The sequence below is a fragment of the Syngnathus acus genome, chromosome 9 (assembly GCF_901709675.1).
Source record: "Syngnathus acus chromosome 9, fSynAcu1.2, whole genome shotgun sequence".
Taxonomy (NCBI): domain Eukaryota; kingdom Metazoa; phylum Chordata; class Actinopteri; order Syngnathiformes; family Syngnathidae; genus Syngnathus; species Syngnathus acus.
In genome coordinates, this window is record NC_051094.1 from 10701072 (window position 1) to 10716381 (window position 15310).

The following is a 15310-nucleotide window of genomic DNA, read 5'->3' on the forward strand; positions in this document are numbered from 1 at the left end:
GCCCCTACTTTCCTCACTGAACTGCTCACACCACAAACCTCCAGTAGGACCTGATCAGGCCGACAGCACCGTCTAGTCATGACCAGGACACGGCTCAAGACCATGGGCGACAGGGCCTTCTCAGTGGCCCTCCCTGACCACCTCAGGGTTCCACAGACGATGGATGCTTTTAAAAAGAGACTAAAGACCTTTTTACTCTGGCCTATAGCTAAATACTTACTATTTTTATATTTTTGATAGTCTCTTTTTGTTTTTCCCTCTCTTTTAAAGTCTTTTTTGCACTGTAGCAATTTGAAATTTGATGTCAAATGTAAAGTCTGTTCAATACAATGTATTATTAATATGCAAAACGAAGTTCCCAATTAAATTAACATTACGAACATCTTACCACCACCCCACCAAAAGAATAAAAGCTGTTCATTATTATATAACCACGTTTTAATAGATTAATGCGTCGCAGGCTTCAATGACGAATTGAGTTTACTATGTACTTTGTAAACCAACAGTGATGAAAGCCTACATCATTTTGAGTCAATCACCACATAAAGCCTTGTGCGTTTGTTAAGTCTTGTTTGGCTCTTCACATCACAATACACTTACACACACACGTATTTTAACATGAAAGATGCACGTCTATCCGTGAATGAATGGATACACGTCCATTATCTATTTCAACACAGCCTTTTTTTTATCCTGTCTGGAAACTGGCCGGGCTACGCGCATGCGCGCGCCTCGGTCATGTTGACGAATGCGAAAACAGAAGTCAACATGTCCACCGCTGCTGCTCAACAAAACAATAATGAAGAGCCTGGGCTTCACGGTACGTAACATAGTCCTTATTTGTATTGTCCCTATATCCTGAAGCTATTCCAAATTTCGTTAACGCGTATGCTGTCTTTCTACCCTAATGAGTCTATAATAATTTTGGTTAAAGTTCAATCGTTTCCTCATCCTCTCAGATGGGTGGCGAGTGACGTAGTATGACGTTGCTGAGAATTGGCCAATAAGGCTTCGCAATTATTTTACTGATGGAAATTGTAGCCAATCACATTGCCCATCAATGTTGGGCGGACTCTCACCAAAATAAAAACAATTTAGGAGACAAAAAAATACTAACATTGCGTTGATTTTTATTTAAAGATTTTCCTTGCGGTCACGAGTATTTTTGAGGGCTTGAGAATGCTAGCGTTGTTTTACCAGGCATTGTCTCCAAAATTCACGACTAAAATAAGACAGAAAATCGTCCTGGGACGTTACTTACGTTGTCATTGTCAACAGAAACACATTTTAGACAAAGAATTTACCTTGTTCGCACGCAATTAATAATTGTTGTTAAGAGTACCAGCATCATATGGGCAACAACGACACGTCGGAGCAGCTTGTCTGTTACGCAACAGAGAGCTGCATTGTTGACATGGATATAAAAATACATTGGGCCATGCTTGGGCACGTCGCTAAATCGTTATACTGTCTGTCAATTCTATTTCTTATTGTATTACATAAACAGATGATAGAGGCGTTTCGTGCGATTAGTTTGCATTCTGTGTGCAGCCAAGCTGTCTTTACCGGATTGCATAACGCCCTCCTGGCTGGGGAAAAAAGAAAACTAGCTGTTAGTAGGGCAGTGGCACAAAGATGAACGCTCCAACACTGTTGCACTGTTTATAGTCTAAATACAACGCTTAATCGCATTAATGTCAGATTTTATGACGAACAGGATAGTCTAAAAGTGTTTTTAACCTTGTGTCTTTTCAAGGCTCTTGGGTGGAATTGGAGTTGAATGGAAACACAGGCGTGAATACGAGCTTGCAAATATCAGCTGCTGCAGACCAAATAAATGCAAACGCTGGCACAAGTCACACCCTAGACATGGTGCCAGAGATAGATGAAACCCTGATTGGAGGACTAGAACATGTGCCATCCTCCTCCTCCATTCACAACGGGGACATGGAGAGGATTCTCCTGGATGCACAGCATGAATCCAGCCCAAGTAATTCTTCGTGTGACAGGTGGGGCAAAAGTTACGTGCTAAATGGTGTCAGTAGTGTAGAAACATACCTATTAACCACAATGTGTCCACTCAGTCCTCAAAGGCCACAGAGTCCAAACCAGGATGAGGGTCAGATCACTTTTGATGTGGATATGTCTAGTCCAAGAGGTAGTCAGGTAAAAGTCATTCTATTTACAATTGTCAAAAGAAAAACATTCTTTTTTGTATTTATGAAACACAATCTCACATCAGGTCTGGGTTGTACCCCAACCTTTGCCCAAAATCAGTTGGGACAGGCTACAGCTCACCTGCGGCGCTAATGAGGATAAGTTCTGTAGAAAACGGATGAAATTAGTTTGCCAATTTTAGATGTCAGGCTCAAATTGTTGACAGACATCTGTTTCTTAACAGCTAAAGCTAAAGTAATGAACATTAAATGTGGAGAAAAGTAAACATGTTGTGAATCATCAATGGCCGCATATGTAAAAGCTTGAACATGAGAAAGATGTGACCAGTGTCATGCAAAAAAAAAAAAGAAATCACTGCTTTTTAACTATTTGATCCCTTCTTATTTGTAGTCAGAAGAAGAAGGTGCAGACAAAGAGAGAGAAGATGATATCCTCATGAACAGAGAAGTCGACTGGGTTGCTGATTGGTCCAGCAGGCCAGAAAATATTCCACCCAAGTGAGCAGGGTCCTTCTTCTTGTTTTACATCTGATGGTGGCTGTCCTTTACTTTTTTTAGCTTAAGTTCTATGCTGCTAATTGATTTTGTGTTATTTCAGAGAATTTCACTTCAGACACCCCCGGCGTGCAGTATCCCTTAGTATGAGAAAAAGTGGTGTCATGAAGAAAGGCGGCGTATTCTCAGCTGAATTCCTCAAAGTTTTCATCCCGTCGCTTCTCATTTCACACATCCTCGCTCTCGGAATCGGGTAAGAAGTTGTATGTTTAATGGCCATTCACGCATTTGGTGTCCAACTAATTTTGCACCATTAAGTTGAGCACTATTTTGACTAACCAGAATAGAAACAAATAAAAGCAAGATATACATATCACCATTGCATTGAATATAGCTGTCATGAGTAATTTGAGGGAGCCCTGCTGTTTTGTCTTCATTGAGCTGGGCCCATCATGGGGAAATGGGAGACAATGACACTGTCTACTCCGTGATTTTTGTTTTTAATTACCATCATTGGAGAATATTCCGTATGACAAAAATAGGAAGTTGTACATGGAAGCAAGGTATTCGATGTGAACAGTTTTGAAGGCTTATTTGCCTCATTTGCGAGAATGTCACCAGAAGGCGCGCAGAGCAGTCTTAAGTGCAGGAGTGATACAACCTTAATTTAAGTGGGACTGAGACAGTCTCTTAAATGCCACTTTCTTTTTCTTGTAGGTTCTGACTCATCTTGTGACACATTTAACACTTAACACATTTTTCCTCATTTGTGGGATTTCTCTATTTTTTACTGAAATACTGCATGACTCATTGTACCGTCTTAGTTTTTGACATGTGTACAAAGGCACTGGCGGATGCACCTGATTCTTAAACTAAACTGTCCTATCGACACTCATGATCAAATATTTTTATACAGTTTCTCTGTGCCCAATGGTCCACGGCCTAGCGGTTGGGGACTATACTGCGATCGATAACTGATCACTTTTGTTCACAATAAAACTTTCCCAGTTTATAATTTGAATTTTGCCTTAAAAGTATACCAAGAATTATTTAATTGTTTCCTACACACAGAAGCTGGAGTCATATATATATATCTAAAATAAACTGTTGTCTGATACAAATTGGCTGTCACAATATCGTTCTAAGCATGTGAGAGCATAATCCTCTATTTGTTTTGTCTTTGAAGGGTGTACATAGGTAAAAGAATCGCCACAGCCTCTGCCAGCTCTTACTAAGTGGAAAATGAGCAGTGCCTGGATGTCCTCCCGTCTTTCACGTAGCCTGTGATCACGTGTTTCTCGGCAGTCATCGTGCACCCACATTTGTCCTCCCAATCCATGTTAGACTTTGTCACATTGTAAGTGTATGCACATGAAACATGTTGTAATGTGGTTACTCCTCATGTTGACCCAAGGCATCCCAGTTGACTTGTATCCACTCAATAACAACTCCTGTGCAGGATGATAAAAATAGTCATCATGATCCAAGGGTTTGGCCTCAGCGGGCTTTAGGTTTGGGGATGGATAGTCCAAACTTTTTTTTTTTTTCGGTGTTATCAGACAATCTGGCCCTTCAGCTGTCACCGTACTATTTTATTCGCCAGAGTTATCAACCCAAAGTATGTGACATATCTGAAGTAATAAGTTCAGGTAGGAAAGAACTTGGAATGCCTTAAACCTTTGAGCTGAACTTTAGAGGTGCAGTTATCAAAGGAAACGTAATGCTCCACGTGTCTTTATGAAATAGAAGCTTGATCATTTTTACCTTCAGTGGTTTTCTTTTTAAAGCTTCATGTTTTGAAGATTAAACCTAAATCTACCATGTAGCCAGTGAGTTTTGCCTTTTGTAGTATTTAACTATATTATGATAGTGGAACTTGGGCCAGGCGGCGGTGTACCAGGCCATATGTTCTTTTGTTTTTGCCTTTGTAGATTGCTTTTTATCACACATAACCGTAACAATGGCAAAGTGTCAAATTAATATTATACCGCTGCACATTTTCATTGTATTGGTTTGGGGGGAATTCCCCGACATGTTTTGCTATTGAAATCCAGTTGTGAAGGTACTTAAAGCTGTGATATGCTTCACTTAATAGAAACTCCCTGATATTGTGTCAATAATATATCATATAATGATGAATAAGCTGTTCCAGGAACCTGTTTTCATCTGTATGTCACTGTCAATACCATTTCCAGTGTGATACGTACAATGCTTGTAAACTTCCAGAAAAAATAGTCAGACAAGCTTTTACTAATTTAAGTGCATGTAACTTCCATGTATTGATGCTAAAAATGATAATGAAGACTAATGACTGGATGCCTCATTTTCAGTGTTTTAAAACTGATATAATGTGATGTGAAAACCAAATCTATTGTTCTGGATTCTGTGGTAGATTTGGTTTTGAAAACACTCAATGTGGGTTTCAATGCATAAATAACACATTATCTCCTTAATCTATGGGCTTGTGTGCAGTTATTGAGACAGCGACTAACAATAGTGTAACATAAGATTCCATCATCGAAATGTAGTTACAATAACTCAAACATATGAGATCATTGGCAGGCTTCTGCACAGCTGGTAAACAAATTGAAGAAAATGGAAAATCTGTCAAGACTTTGTATTGATTAAAGCAGAAATCTGGTCATCTGGACGTTAATGCCCATTATTTAATACACACTCCAATATGAGATGTGTAAGTGTGTGTGCACAATGGATGTAAAAGGTCTACACACCCCTGTTTCAAAATATATATATTTTTGGGATACAAATATTCTGACCATTTCCACAATTAATGTGACTTATAACTTATACAACTCAATTGTTTTTCTTTCTTTTTGAGAGGTAAATTTACATTTAAGTTACAGTACAACTAATTCAACACCTCAAGTTTAAAAGCTATGTGTTTGTGATACAATTGAGGTCAGGACATAATCTGTAAAAATCAGTTGAAATAAAATAGTTGAGTGAAAGTAAAAATAAAGAACTGGGGTAATATGGTTGCAGAAGTTTGCAGAGCATCTCATAACTTGGAATGTGGCTGTGCTCAGAATGACCCAATCACATTCAGTCATGTTAAATGACAGTCAAGCTACAATTTACAGTGCCTTTAATTAACCCCTGATTGATTTCATGTTCTCATTGGCTTTTTCTGGCATTATTTTCTTTCTAGCAGAACCTTTAATATTTTGTGCTAATATTGGTATTTGGAACTACTGATAGTTCCCTCCACATTGACTAAAGGTGCCAGTTTGAGACAAAAACAAAGCACGATGCTGTCTTCATATTAAGTATGGCGTTCTATGGTGTTGAGCAATGATGTGCTCAATTCAAATTTTCACTTAAATTTTATTTTTATAGCACCAAATTAGAGAAAAATCTTAAGGCACTTTACACATAGAGGAGATCCATTGCCACACTCATCAAAATTGTTGCAAAAACACACTTGAAATCTTTTGAGGAGGAAATGCACCATGAAGCAGGGAGTAACATTACACAAAATTCCATGGCAATGAAAGAAAAAATACATGACTATAGGACTTTCACTGTTATACTGTATTCATACAAGGTGGCTTGAGCCTTTATGGTTAAAGCAATATGGAGCTGAGGCTGACAAGGGCGGGGTATTGCGCATGCGCACTGCGATTTAGCCCCTTTCTTGAGACCTGTCTTCTGGGATCTATTCCTCCAGAATTCCACCAATTTAAATGATAGTTTCGAATTGTGCCACTCGTTTTTAATTAGCGCATTAGATACCAATCTATAAAGGGCGTTCATCATCGTTCGAAGTTGTCAGACAGGAACAAATTGCCCTGGGCGTCGACTGTCTATTGAGCATCCATTCATTCTTTCACCGGCTGCTGAGCTTTTGCAGTCTTGCTAGCTAGCATTAGCCAAGAAGCAGGGGGGACCACTGGAGGGATACTCAAAATGTCGGGTTACCAAGGGAAAAAGAACATTCCACGAATCACTGTGAGTATATGGTTCTTTCTAGCCATCGTTTTAAAACTCAGCGATGGTGTGCTCTTTAAACCGCTACAGAAGGCTTAGCGAATGTTAGCCGACTCGTATCCATCCACTTGCCAATAGCAGCAGCACCAGCAATTAATATTTGCCACCCACCGTTCACCTATGTGCAACCACCATCCTTTTATTTTGGAGCGGGGTAAATTTTCCAATTTATGGTTGTGATTTTAAACCGCACTGCGTAGTGTTTGGTATCTGCAGCGTTGATGTGATAGTCAATAGGAAATCTCTTTAAAGTAGGTCACACTGGCCAGCACCCATCCAAAGAGCCCAAATCGTGCAGCTGTTCCAGCCTCACTTATGGAGCAATCTCGACTTAAAATAATGATGAACATGCAATGTATTGTTTTGTCTTTGTATGCTTTTAACACCGCAGGCAAACCTGCAGTGCGTATACCTACTTGACAGCAGGTAAGCTGACAGCCCTCGCGCAGGTCCATTCAGTTCCAATTCCACGCCGATAATTATGGAACGTCAACATTTAGTCTTGTTGTATGAATAGTAACAGATGTTTGATGTACTGTCTTACATCTAATATTTTTTTCCTGCCTGTCACTTGTGCTGGCATAGGAAGTAAAACATACTTTGTGGTAAATAACACAACAAATTTGAATCAGAAATTTATGTTCCCTTAAATGCATTTTTTTATATTGATTTAAAAATTGTAATTATTATTGTCACTATACATAATAATAGAACTTTGTTGGCCAGTGTAACACTTCTGAATAATTGTCAAATTGGATAAAGTCTATGAAAAAGGATGACGAAAAATGAAGTCACATGCCAAAAAAAATGTAAACATCACTTTTTTTATTTCTTTTATGTTGACTCGTGGGTGTGTGTGGGGAGTTTTTTTGGAAGAGATGGAATCAAATACATCTATTGCTTTCTTCCATCCCCGTTTCATTTCAATTTCATTATTGTGTTGTATTGCGTTTGTACTCTACAACTGTATTACTACTGTACCATGTGAATAGTGTATTCAAAACAGCTTCACACTGAGGCTTTTGTACAGTTAGTGAATGGAGTCAATACATTCGGACACATTTTGAATTGCACAAACCAGTCTTTTTGTTGTGATTATTGTCACAGTGCAAACAATTTAATAGAGTGGCCAGGCCAATTTGCAGTGACTGGTATCTGAGAGTCGGTGCAAGTGTGCAATATAATTCCCCTATTAACGTTATATATTACTACACTTCCAGCATTATTGATATTTAGTTAAATGTCTGTTTTGTCATTTAGCTACACAGAGCACAAAGGCTGTCACTAAAGCCACACTCCTTCCGGACAATTCATGCTATGACAGTATCAGTAAATTACTTTTAGTTTTGATTAGCTTGACGTCACGTGATTTGTGGGATTGTAGAAGAATGAACGAAAAGAAAGCCACCAGTTCACACATTTGTGTTTTTAATGATGGTTAACCCAAACAGGTTCAATCTCAACTCAAGCCCTCGCGTGTGTGTGCGTGTGTGCACGCGCGTGTGTGCACGCGCTCTGCAATTGGCTGGAGGTCAGTCATGTACTCCAGTTCCGCAAGACAAGTCAAGTCCGATATGCTTCAGCTCAGCCACGACCCTAATGAGAGCAAGCAAGCGTGGTCAAAAATGGATTTGATGGACAGTTTATCATAATCAAATGACAACTGTCTCTAACTTGCAGAGTGACCGTCTCCTCATCAAAGGAGCAAAGATCGTAAATGATGATCAGTCCTTCATGGCTGATATCTACATGGAGGACGGAGTCATCAAGTAAGTTAGTTTTTATATATCCCGTTCACTATTTGAAGTAATTGTCATCATTTTTGACAAGGTTATGGTCTCTCTCTCTCTCTTTTTTTTTTCTTTTTCTTAATCTGGTCTATTTTCCCCAGCTAAAACAATGACAGCTACCTACATTGTGGTGTTATGTTTGTCATTTATGCTGTGTTCACATTTATATACGTAGCTCACCTTTATTTCATGTTCTACTAGGCAAATAGGTGACAACCTAATTGTCCCTGGGGGAGTTAAGATCATAGAAGCTCATGGGAGAATGGTAATGCCTGGAGGCATCGACGTGCACACCCGATTCCAGATGTGTGACCGAGGCATGGTGGCAGCTGATGACTTCTACCAGGGCACCAGGGCAGCTCTGGCAGGAGGCACCACCATGATCAGTAAGTTGTCCATCAGCCAGACGTCTGTGTGTTCTAAACAAAAATGCACACATTATCCTCACAGCGATATTGCAGACGTGCACGCTCCCAGCCAGGCGTTCCCATACATTAGCCTGTTTTTTTTGTGTTTTCTAGTCGACCACGTGGTGCCGGAGCCTGACGTAGGCTTGGTTGCGGCTTTCAAGCAGTGGAGAGAATTGGCTGACAGCAAATCTTGTTGCGACTACTCTCTCCATGTGGACCTCACCGAGTGGAGAAAAGGCACTCAGGAGGAGATGGAGACCTTGGTGAAGGAACATGGTATGAAGTCAGCATTAAATTATGACTGCTGTCTAATACCCAGCCGACAAATCTCACGGTTTCCCTCATACAGTCCTTGCATGGTGTAAAAAAAAAAAAAAAACATTATCACAAGGCTCTCCCATGTCCGTTTTGTAATTGTTTGTTTTTTTTGTTTTACTCTTCCCCCTTTGCTCTGGGTTCTCCCTCTTTTGCTCTCCTTTTTCCACTTGTGGCTCTCATAAGTTTTCTATCTTCAGGTGTCAACTCTTTCCTGGTCTATTTGGCCTATAAGGATGTTTTCCAACTTTCTGACTCTCAGGTACGCTTACCTCTTGCACAACATTGGTGAGGTGTTCTCTTTCCACAACGTTTGCATGTTTGACTCGTTGGATTTCTGTGTGTGACTACTGCTAATGACCTCACTGTGATATCTTAGATTTATGAGGTTTTCAGCGTCATCAGAGACCTTGGAGCCATCGCTCAAGTGCATGCAGAGAATGGTGACATCATTGCAGAGGTAAAATATTAATTAAAGTAATAATGAGTTCTCTCAAATTTGAAACATGATGTTTTTGTTCGGATAAAATAGGAGCAGAGACGCATTCTCGAGCTGGGTATAACTGGCCCGGAAGGTCATGTGCTTAGTCGCCCAGAAGAGGTGAGATGGCTTCAATTTGAAACAAAGCCGAGGGTGCCAGAAAGGAGAAACATTCTTGTGTCTGTGTGTCCTTGGCAGGTGGAGGCAGAAGCGGTCAATCGCTCCATCACCATAGCCAATCAGACCAACTGTCCAGTCTACATCACCAAAGTGATGAGCAAGAGTGCTGCAGATGTCATCGCTCTGTCCAGGAAAAAGGGTATGTCGTAAGATTTTTTTTTTCTTCCCCTAGTTCACTGCACTTTAATTTTGCAATGATTGCTCCGGTCCGCTCTTTTAGGATCTGTGGTTTTCGGTGAGCCCATCTCGGCCAGCTTGGGCACTGACGGCACCCATTACTGGAGCAAGAACTGGGCCAAAGCTGCGACCTATGTCACCTCGCCACCACTCAGTCCTGATCCCACCACCCCTGATTACCTCAGCTCTCTCTTGTCATGGTTGGTGTTTGGAATCAAAGTTAGCAGTCTTTTCAGATTTATTTTGTGTCCGCTTATAAGAATGTGACACCTATATCTTAACTTACCTGCCCCAACTTACCAGTTGATGACAAACAGCTTCACTTATGTCGCTGCTCTCGTGAAGTTAAAAAAAAAAAAAAGGCCAAGCCCATCTTAAAGGCACAGTCAACTCAAATACACTAGCTATCTGAACATTGTGATTGAACATTACTATGCTTTTTCATTCTGTCAAATCCAGTGGGGACCTGCAGGTGACTGGTAGCGCTCACTGCACTTTCCAGACATCCCAGCGTGCAGTAGGCAAAGATAACTTCACCCTAATTCCAGAGGGCACTAATGGCACTGAAGAGCGGATGTCCCTCATCTGGGACAAATGTGTGGTGAGGACCATTATTCACTCTGCCAAAAAACACAAACACAACTCTGTTCTGAGGCCTTGTTTACATGATATGTTTTGTCAGGTGACTGGCAAGATGGATGAGAATCAGTTTGTGGCAGTGACCAGTACAAATGCGGCCAAGATCTTCAACCTGTTTCCTCGCAAAGGCCGCATTGCTGTGGGCTCTGATGCTGACCTTGTTCTGTGGGACCCAGATGTCACCAAGATCATCTCAGCCAAGAACCACAACTTGGTATTTGTAGAGGCTTTTACAAATCGTGGGGTGTATGTTAATACACCAGCTCAGTGGCCTAGTGGTAGAGTGTCCGCCCTGAGACTGGAAGGTTGTGGGTTCAAACCCCGGCCGGGTCATACCAAAGACTATAAAAATGGGACCCATTGCCTCCCTGCTTGGCACTCAGCATTAAGGGTTGGAATTGGGGGGTTAGATCACCAACTGATTCCCGAGCGCGGCACCGCTGCTGCTGCTCACTGCTCCCCTCTCCCCCAGGGGATGGATTAAAATCACACGGGGATGGGTTAAATGCAGAGGACAAATTTCACCACACCCAGATGTGTGTGTGACGATCATTGGGACTTTAACTTAACTTTAACTTTAACATAAGGCAGCACAGTGGTTAGTTTATCTGCCTTAGAGATCTGAAGTTTGGGGGCTTGGATCAGCACCTTTTGAGGGTTTTTGTGGATGTACCGCACCTCACGCTTTATAGACAGCTGGGATAGGCACAGCACACTCTAAATGAGGATTAGCAGTTTAGAAAATTGATGGGTGGGCGTTTTAATAAAGATTGTTTTTAACTGCTGTCTCCGGCTTCCTCTCCTCCTGCTAGTCTGTAGAGTACAACATCTTTGAGGGCACAGAGGTGCGTGGAGGCCCGCTGGTGGTGATCAGCCAAGGTAAAGTTGTGCTGGAAGAAGGCAGCCTTCACACAACGGAGGGCTGTGGGCGATACATCAGCCGGAAAGCCTTTCCAGAGCACGTGTACAAGAAGATAAAGGCTCGCAGCAGGGTACGTCCTGATGGAAAGAATGAGCAAACACAGTGTTTCCCCCATATAAGCATTTTTTATATCGTTAATTTAAAAGATCTTATGGCACACCACCAAACTATTTATGGCACTCACTGTCGTGAATAGCAAAAAAATGGTGAGAAATTAATGTCACCATCTGAAAAGTTTTATACTGTAATTGTCTACAGATACCATTAAATGGCAGCCTAAGTCAAGCACTGATTTGGTTTAAATGAAATTCTTGAACTTGCTTCGACAAAGTTCCTTAGCACTACTTGTGTCTAAATTAAACTAAATTCATTTTTCTTGAGAGTAAGATGCTGCCAATGTAGCACTAATAATGCTCAGGCACGAAAATAGCCGATAGGGTTAAGTCTTTTCCATCAAATAAGGGTGAGTTGAACAAAACTGAAAATATGTGAATTTGCAAATACCAGAACATGAATATGATGGCTGTCACTGTCCAGTGCTGACATAAAAAGTAAATTTAGCATTTAAGTGTTCTGTCTGGCAATATACCAAGTTGCTGGCACTGAACAAAGAGACATTAAGATATTCTATAAGAATAAATAATTTCATACCGGTGAAGTGATGTATGTTGTGGCACAGTGGTTGGGAATCATTGATCTAACATGTCAAGTGGCAGCCATCTCACTGATGAAATGATTTGAATGTTCAGCTGACAGAGTTGCGTGGAGTCCCTCGGGGTCAGTACGATGGGCCGGTGTGTGAGGTGATCCTTACTCCCAAGGTCCTTTCCTCGGTGTCTGCAGTGAGGACCTCTCCTACCAAGCAGCAACAGCCGCAGCAATTTATTCAGCAGCCAGTGCGCAACCTCCACCAGTCAGGCTTCAGTCTGTCCGGTGAGTGCGTCTTTCTTCCGTCGTCGGTCAGCACTTTTACATGCGGCTGTATTGTGATTATAATAAATGTTGTCATTGTTAGGTGCCCAAGTTGATGACAATGTTCCACGCCGTAACACCCAGCGAATTGTGGCTCCCCCTGGAGGAAAAGCCAACATCACTAGCCTCGGTTAAGCTGCTTTAGAACTGCGCCAAGATGCGGGGAGTCAGAGGACTCCTTGCTTGCCCTGCACTTGTCCCTTCCATCGTCACTCATCATGTTGTTTTATTTAACATCAAGAAAGGCACTACTTAATTTTATTTAACCTAATAAGATTTAAGGGAATTGAAAGTATTGCTATAGATGTTTAAAGTTTTACCTTGTCCTCTTGGCTTTGGAACTCTAGTGAATCAGTCGCAAACCATTGGGCAATTTAAAACCAGCAGTTTTTCCTTACGCTAAACTGCTGGTGGCACAAAAACCCCAAAGTCAACTGATATTCTCAATTTTTGTTCTTGTTCAACAGTCTATTTGCAATTACCAGTAAATTAGACTGTAAGAATTTTTTTTTTGATATTGCTCCTCAGCTTGGTCTTCCTTTTGTGTTATAGTCATTGCACTTTCCCTTTTTGAATGCGGCTTTTTTTTTTTTTTTAAATCCTATTCATATAGTCGTTCATTAATGCTTTGAATGCACTGAGAAAGAAGGAAAAGGTATTTTAGGGTTTCATGTTAATTTAATCTTGTATTTTGGAGGCACACAAAGTTTGAGACGCATTTTCCTCTCACCTCATCTTTGTTAATCGTTCGCCTCCTCAAACCTGATTGATGTCTGCTGAACACTTTTGAGAATACAGACACTGCAAAGTTAGAGGGGAGGTTTGCAGAGGTTTGATCTCTGCATCTGGTGCTATTTGAGCAACGCTGTAGTGTATAGTATGTGCAGTTGATGTTAACCATTCCTGCGTCCATCATCCTACAATTGTCTTACACCCACGAGTTGAATTAGCCACTCAATGAGACACATTCGTTTTGCACCTGTACCAATCCAAATAATACACATGTATGTGAGTTTGCAATTTTTTGTGGAGTTTCTCTGTTTTTAGCTTGTGTGTTAAATCAAAATAGTCTCCTGCTTGTTGTTTAATGCTGTATATTGGTAGCACACTGTATTTATGAAGGCTCTTGAAACAAATCATCTTTCAGACCTGATGGAACATTGCAACATGGACTGTTATTTATTTAGATGAACCCTCACTTGCGTGCTGATGTTTCCACCTCTCTCTGTGATAGTGTTGTGAACCAAGTACCAGATCCAAATCCAGTTGACCTTTGTCTTACCCTTACTTATTGCCACCAATTTGAATTGGAGCCACAGCAAGTGGCCAGTAAGTTGAAGATACAGTACTACGTCTCCCCATTGCCTTGTCAAGTGTATGCCTGTAATTCCAGGCAATAATGTGAAGTGGATGACATTCTTTTTGACAAGATTCTTGATAGTGGTTATTGAGCTGTAATGTGCAGCGCTTGTGTTGTCCCACTTAGTGTTATATTCAGTCATGTATATCTTGTAGGATACCAAGGTTTGTTGGGGCACAAATCAATGGTCCTTTCTGCATCTGACCTGACCTGTGTTGACTCAGTGGAGTAAAATTTAATTAAAACATTTGTTACTGACTCCTTTTCACCCCTTCCCCATCTGTTTACTATGTATGACCTTGTGCTAACCACTACTGTACAATGCCTAGTATAAATTCACCATGATCTAATTAAAAGTAATTATAGTGGCTGCACTAAATGTGTATGGCTGAACTGTATTAGTTTTTAACAGTAGATTACAAATTAACTAGCATAATCAATGGGTACAATACTGCACTTAGTACATCTGCATTGAGAGTTATTGAGGTCTTCAGACTTAGCTGTATGTAAAGTATCCCTGGGCAAAAAAAAAAAAAAGCCGAGATATGTGGAGGCAAACAAAGAATAAGCGCCCTGTCGTGTTCCAGCTGTTCAACCCTTAAACTTGCAGGTAAAGTAAGCTAAACACATGAAAATAATTACATTTTATCAAAACATCTGCATTTGGCGAGAGCCAATGGCTGTTAGACAAGTACCCAGACTAGACCCAAGTAATTACAAAGTAGGGGGTTCTTAATGTCGACATCGCCGCCCACGAATAATAGCTTTGGACGAGAAATTGCCTCAGGAAGGCGTCGCAAAACTGATCCCTCTTGGGGAGCAGACCTGCATGAGTCATCAGCAGCGCATCATCGAACAAGTGGGCAAATATATTGAGATGCTGGAATGGTATGCAACTAGTAATAATATATCATTTACTGAGGTATTTTTCTCTCCAGTATTGGTTCGCCTACTCTTTCTAATGGGAACAGTTTGGATTCTTTCTGCTCCAATGTGATTTTGCTTCAGTGTGCAAAAAAAAGTGCTTGAATCATGACATAAACCTTATTGGACAAATTTGATCTGTTCCAGAGCAGATTTGGTGTGTCAGACATCAGTGAACAGACATTTCCTCTGAGACATTCAAAACCTTGTTGAAAAATAATTTACAATTTTACTTTTCCTCTTTTTTTGTGACTGTGCAAAGACCAGATGTCCAATACGTATGTCCATACAGTTTATTTGAGCAGCATCTTTACATAGAGTGAACTTCCAATCCTCAACTCATGATTGCATTTGATCCCCTGTTGAACTGGTGAGTGTTTAATCATAAAATGGCAACTCTGCTCTGTAGTCTACATCTGACTCATGCAGAGCTTCAAATCAAATCAGATTGCATATTCCA

General features: G+C 40.7%; 2 protein-coding genes across 2 annotated transcripts; both read left to right on the forward strand.

Annotated features, from left to right (window-relative positions):
• The first annotated feature begins 688 nt into the window (after positions 1-688).
• bnip3la (BCL2 interacting protein 3 like a) lies at positions 689-5322 on the forward strand. Its single transcript, XM_037257749.1, has 6 exons — positions 689-820; positions 1757-2009; positions 2085-2166; positions 2569-2675; positions 2776-2925; positions 3859-5322. Exons 1-6 carry the CDS (start codon positions 739-741, stop codon positions 3905-3907), a joined length of 723 nt encoding a protein of 240 aa, XP_037113644.1. The 5' UTR covers positions 689-738; the 3' UTR covers positions 3908-5322.
• Positions 5323-6289: 967 nt separating this feature from the next.
• On the forward strand, positions 6290-14300 carry dpysl2a (dihydropyrimidinase like 2a). The gene is made up of 14 exons (XM_037257734.1): positions 6290-6641; positions 8361-8449; positions 8672-8856; positions 8992-9156; positions 9396-9457; positions 9575-9655; positions 9728-9796; positions 9875-9995; positions 10077-10233; positions 10493-10634; positions 10716-10886; positions 11485-11664; positions 12344-12527; positions 12610-14300. Exons 1-14 carry the CDS (start codon positions 6600-6602, stop codon positions 12699-12701), a joined length of 1740 nt encoding a protein of 579 aa, XP_037113629.1. The 5' UTR covers positions 6290-6599; the 3' UTR covers positions 12702-14300.
• The last annotated feature ends 1010 nt before the right edge of the window (positions 14301-15310 follow it).

What these genes read in the sequence shown, in the direction of transcription:
- dpysl2a (XM_037257734.1), top strand. Translation starts at nt 6,600, where the DNA reads ATGTCGGGTTACCAAGGGAAAAAGAACATTCCACGAATCACT. An exon ending in AGATAAAGGCTCGCAGCAGG is followed by an intron (nt 11,665 to 12,343) that starts GTACGTCCTGAT and finishes TTGAATGTTCAG; the next exon opens with CTGACAGAGTTGCGTGGAGT. An exon ending in GTCAGGCTTCAGTCTGTCCG is followed by an intron (nt 12,528 to 12,609) that starts GTGAGTGCGTCT and finishes TGTCATTGTTAG; the next exon opens with GTGCCCAAGTTGATGACAAT.
- bnip3la (XM_037257749.1), top strand. Translation starts at nt 739, where the DNA reads ATGTTGACGAATGCGAAAACAGAAGTCAACATGTCCACCGCTGCTGCT. An exon ending in TGAAGAGCCTGGGCTTCACG is followed by an intron (nt 821 to 1,756) that starts GTACGTAACATA and finishes TGTCTTTTCAAG; the next exon opens with GCTCTTGGGTGGAATTGGAG. An exon ending in AGTAATTCTTCGTGTGACAG is followed by an intron (nt 2,010 to 2,084) that starts GTGGGGCAAAAG and finishes GTGTCCACTCAG; the next exon opens with TCCTCAAAGGCCACAGAGTC.